The sequence below is a fragment of the Solenopsis invicta genome, unplaced genomic scaffold (assembly GCF_016802725.1).
Source record: "Solenopsis invicta isolate M01_SB unplaced genomic scaffold, UNIL_Sinv_3.0 scaffold_255, whole genome shotgun sequence".
NCBI lineage: Eukaryota > Metazoa > Arthropoda > Insecta > Hymenoptera > Formicidae > Solenopsis > Solenopsis invicta.
This window is the reverse complement of record NW_024105257.1, coordinates 70,980-76,558: the sequence shown is the minus strand read 5'-3', so window position 1 is coordinate 76,558 and position 5,579 is coordinate 70,980. Positions and strand designations below refer to the sequence as shown.

Sequence of the window (5,579 nt, the reverse complement as noted above, 5' to 3'; positions counted from 1 at the left end):
GCAGGAGAGCGAGCGAGAGAGGATGCGAGTGGAATGCGGGAGTGTGAGAAAGCGAGAGAATGCAAGAGCGGTTCTAGACTGATTGTGAGTAAGTGGAGAAAGCGATAGAGAAGGAAGGAATAAGATAAGCGAATGAGGTGATGGTGGATCAAGCAACACCGTTAATGATTGCACAGTCACACAAAGTTCATATTTTTTAAAAACAGTTTGTTATTAATCGTCAGGTACAATTTTAAATTTAAGTTGTAGTTTACAGAGATGCCGATTTGCGCCGCACTCGCTCACACCACTAGGTGAGGCTACACTCCGATGATCGAGTGACGAATGGATTGGTTATATAGTTTTACACAATTTTAAACTGATAAGTCGGTTTTAATGAAGTCGTGTACATTGTAATCACGTTCGTAAATTGTAAGACGTTCCTTAGTTCGCACAAGAGTTTTTCGCGTAACCACGGAAATTTGGCTAAGTCTTCTCTATCGCAATTATTGGTGGTGAATGGATACTTGAACTCGTTACAAATATAACTGCTTTATTGAGAATTAGTATAATCTTACACGCGCACTAGCGGAGCGCTCATTCGTCAGGAACGTATCGCTAAGCGAGAGCTACGGTCTCGAACCGCGAACTCAAGGGAACTTAGAATATATAAAATCAAGAAAGGAGCCCTTATAGAGCTTTTAAGACATAAATTAAAGACATGCGCATGAACGCGATATGATAAGTGGGACACTATGGATACAGACGCAACATACCGCCCACCAAGATTAATCATAATCTTCCTCCTTATCCTTAATAGGCAATTTACATAGTTTATTAATTGCACGCTTGGTTAAACCGCTCGCAGTTCGAATAGTCATGACACGGACACAATTATCTTGTCCGCGATGCAATTCGGTAACTCTACTTAAGTTCCATTGGTAAGAAGGAGCATGTGCTTCTCTTATAATAACTATAATAACGCCGATTTGAAGATCTTATTGCGTTTTTTGCCATTTGAAACGGCCTTGTAAAGAGTTAACGTATTCTGCCGCCCACCGTTTCCAAAAATCTTGACAAGATCTTTGTACTAACTGCCATCGATTAAGACGATGGATATTTATATCCTGGAGGTCAATTTCGAGCAAAGAAGTAAGTGGGCCTCCTACGAGGAAATGCCCTGGAGTAAGGGGTTCTAGATCAGATGGATCATTAGATGAAGCGTATAAAGGACGTGAATTTAAACAACTCTCCACCTGTATGAGGGCAGTGCACAACTCTTCAAAGGTGAAATTAGAATTTCCCAATACAGTTCTCAGAAGATTTTTGCAAGACTTCACACCTGCTTCCCAAAGTCCGCCCCAATGGGGAGAATACGGCGGAATAAAGATTCATTGAAGACCTTCTTTGAGTAGCTTCTTATGTAATGGTCCCTTGACTTGCTGCTGAAGAAACGTGTACATTTCACTGATTTCGCTCTGTGCACCTTTAAAATTAGTAGCGTTGTCGCTATATATTTTCTGCGGACAACCTCGACGTCCTATGAAGCGTTTTAAAGTAGCTAAGAAGGCTTCTGTGCTTAGATCACTGACGGCTTCCAGATGAATCGCCTTTGTAGCAAAACACACAAATAGAGCGAGGTAGCTTTTTGTAGTTTTCCGACCTTGTCCCTTGCTTAATAAAGTGATAAAAGGACCTGCAAAATCCACACCACAATTGTAAAATGGTCTGCTAGGCGTAACACGGTCAGCTGGCAAGTTACCCATCAGTTGTGAAGAGGCATGAGGATGGCGACGTGAACACCAGACACAAGAATAATAAATCTTACAAACAACATCTCTTCCACGTAGTGGCCAATATTTTTGTCGAATAGCAGCCAATAATGCTTGAGGACCAGCATGTAGAAGTCGCTTGTGTTCGCGCTCAATGAGCATTCTGGTTAATTTGTGATTAGCGGGCAATAAAATAGGATGCTTTTGCGAGAAAGACAATGGTGCGTTTCGTAAACGACCTCCCACTCTAAGTAATCCTTGATTATCCAAAAAAAGGATCTAATGATAGTAATTTATTGAAGTGCTTTATTTGTTTCGCTTGTCGAAGAACTAATATTTCCTCTTGAAGAACTTCTGCTTGCGCGTTCTTGACAAGATGAGATCTAGCAGTCTCAATTTCCGCTATAGTCAATTGTTCGCTTGATTTCTCAGAATCTGCCTTGCGACGTAAGCTAAATCGCAGGAAATATGCTAGAACTCGTTCCAATTTATTTAGATCTGAAATGCGTGAATATAAATCTTGAAAAATAGAGTCTTGCATCTTGGTATGATAACTAACTACTTTAGATCGTCTCTGTTCGGACTTGATTTCCTCCGTTTCGACAACCTGTGCTTCAGACGTATATCCTTGAGACCGAAAATTGCCTGAATTGCTCGATATCCAGGGAGGGCCTTCCCACCATAGATTACAGGTTTGAAGTATTGTAGGATATGCTCCTCTAGATAACACATCCGCAGGGTTATCTTCACTTCGCACGTGAGCCCATATTTCAGCTGGTAATAGATTTGTTAGCTCAGAGATCCTATTTGCGACAAATGGCTTCCATCGTGATACGTCGCCTCGTATCCAATATAATGTAACTAAAGAGTCCGTGAAAGCGAATACTCTTGAAAACTTGAACTTGCAAGCTTGCTTGATTTGATCGATCAGATGTGCTAGTAGCAATGCGCTGCATAACTCCAAACGTGGAATTGATATAGTTTTAAGTAGAGCAACACGCGACTTTGAGCACAATAACTGGGCTGCATGTTCGTTCTTGCCGCAATTTTTAACGTAAACGCATGTCCCATATGCATCCTGAGAGGCATCGCAAAATTCGTATAAAATTAAATCTTGTGATATATGCTGGCTGAAAATCCTGCGTGGAATCCGAAGAATAGGTGAATTTGATAATTCGCTTTGAAGCTTCTCCCATTTGCTAAGTGTGCTAGCTGGTAGCTCGGAATCCCAATTGATTCCTATCTTCCAAGTCTCCTGCATTAATAACTTTGCTAGAGTTATAACGGGACCTAACAATCCTAGCGGATCAAATAGTTTACTGATCTCAGAAAGTAATTCTCTTTTAGAGCGAACTTGTTTGTTAAAACTGATTGTAAATAAGGAAACGTCAGTACTTGGTTCCCAAACCAAACCTAGAGTCCTGACGACGTCGTTGAGTTTCAAATCTACCGTTGTTTGCTTCTCGTTCTTGCTTAGATCGTGCACTACCCCCGAAACATTGGAGTGCCACTTGTGGACCTTGAAACAGCCCTAAACAGCCCTCATTAAATGATTTGCCCTTGCAATTCCTTGGCTTCGTCTATGGTTTAAGCTCCGCTGATAATATCGTCAACATACATGTCATTTAACACGCATTTGGCAGCTAGAGGAAAAGAGCCCTTATATTCCTCAGCTAATTGGCGCACGCTTCTGATAGCCAAATATGAGGCGCTAGCCTGACCATAGGTGACAGTATTTAGTCTGTACTCTTTGATTGGCTCGTCCATGGAAAAACGCCACAATATCCTCTGATAATCTCTATCACAATCTCGCACTGAAACTTGCCTGTACATTTTTTCCAGATCTCCTGTTATAGCTATGTTATAAAACCTAAAACGTAATAATATCGGTATTAAATTATCTTGCAAAATTGGAACAGTCATTAAGATATCGTTAAGCGAACGACCTGTGCTACCTTTACTGGAAGCATCGAATACTACACGTAATTCTGTTGTAGAACTCGTTTCCTTCACAACGCCGTGAGGCAAATAAATAACACGCTTGTTATCATCGATGTTGCAAGATTCGACTAGAGACATATGCTGTAACTCGGAATATTCACGCATAAATTGTAAATATCGCTCGTAATATAACTTATCGTTTTTGAACCGTCGCTCGATTTGATTTAGACGTTTGAGTGCTGTATTTCTAGTTTCTCCGATTGTCGTATCCTCGGATTTAAATGGCAAGCTACCACGAACCGACCTTGTTTATCTCGCGTAGTAGTGTCCTTATATATTTGCTCGCATCTCGCTTTTTCGTTAGACCATTTAGATTTAGTATAGTTAGCATAGTTTTCGATTTCCCAAAACTGTTTAATAGTTTTATCTAAGTTCTCGTCTTCGGTTAAAGAACAATGAAAAATATTTATCGTTTGCACGTTATTAGCATCCTTGCGCTCGTTGCTGGAATCTGCTATTACCCAACCTAGCTTTGTATTTTGTAAGAAAAGCTTACCTTTGTATAACTCTATTGTATTTCCCGTTTTCTAATAAGTCAAAGAAAAATTCTGCTCCAATGAGCAAATCTATGGAATGACGCTTATTGAATTCTGAATCAGCCAATTTTAAATTACACGGAATATTCAATGCGTTTTTGTCTATTTCCTTAGAAGGTAAATCATTAGATATTTTTGGAACGATAAAACATTGCGCGTTGACTTGAAAATTAGAATGTTTCGATTTTATAGTAAGATTAGTGACTTGACGTACTTGACATGTAGCATCATTTATACCCGACACGATTTCTGACGTCGCGTTTCGTTTTAAATTCAATCGATTACATATGTTGTGCGTTATGAAATTTGCTTCGCTACCACTGTCCAATAACACGCAAATCAGTATACGATACCCTTCCGGATTTGATGCGTCGACTATTGCTGTAGCCATGAATACGTTTCTTCTTGTTGCGCCCATAGAATGACAAGCTGTCTTAGCGCTGCTGTCAGCATTGGAAGTATCAGCCGTCAATAGTATTCTGCTGCTTCGTCGTCGGAGATCTATGTAACAGGGTATCATGCCTGCCCGAACACTCTCGACAGGATCCGTGTTTGCAGCTTCTTGTAAAGTGATCGTTTCTCAGGCAATTGATGCATAACCTGAGACGTCGAGCTTCTCGTTCACGTTCCTCCGGAGTCATGGTGAGAAACTTGCCGCAATTGTACAATAGATGTGCCTCTTGACATAGAAAGCATGCACCTGCTGTTATCGAACTAGCCAGCGATGTAACCTTGTCTGTCGCGTTGCTCTTAGGTTGATAACTCTTCGCAGTGCCCTTGAATTGCGCTTGCTTCTTGGAATTTCCTTTGTCACCGCTGGAAATCTCTTTAACCTTGCTACTTTCGATGCGCTCTAATGCATGACATCGTTGAATCAGAAAGTCTATTAACGCGTTGAAATTGGATTCACCGTTGACAACCTCGTCATCGTTCGCCGTGACGTTGTGAATACTAGCTTTCTTCCCATGCTCGTAGAGTTACTCGATCTAACTTGCTTTCGACCATGTGCAATAGTAAGTCGCCCCATGAATCGGTCGGCGCACCTAACCTCTTTAGAACTCTCGTGTGTTTGTTAACGTGGTCCACTAACTGCATAATGGCACTAGCTGACTCTTTCTCGACTAGCGGCATCTCGAACAAACATTGAACATGCCTTCGTTTAATAACGCCTGAATCCTCGAATCGCTTTGTCAGTTGTTCCCAAGCCACCGTATAATTGTCATCGGCTCGATATCTTCGATCGCCCTTGCGGCCGCACCTAAGACGCACGATCGCAAATAGATAAATTTCT

General features: G+C 41.1%; 1 protein-coding gene across 1 annotated transcript; it reads right to left on the bottom strand.

The window, feature by feature from the left end:
• Positions 1-1,370: 1,370 nt before the first annotated feature.
• LOC120359878 lies at positions 1,371-1,913 on the bottom strand. The gene has a single exon (XM_039459305.1). The coding sequence runs from the start codon at positions 1,911-1,913 to the stop codon at positions 1,371-1,373; it is 543 nt and encodes a 180-aa protein (XP_039315239.1).
• Positions 1,914-5,579: the final 3,666 nt, after the last annotated feature.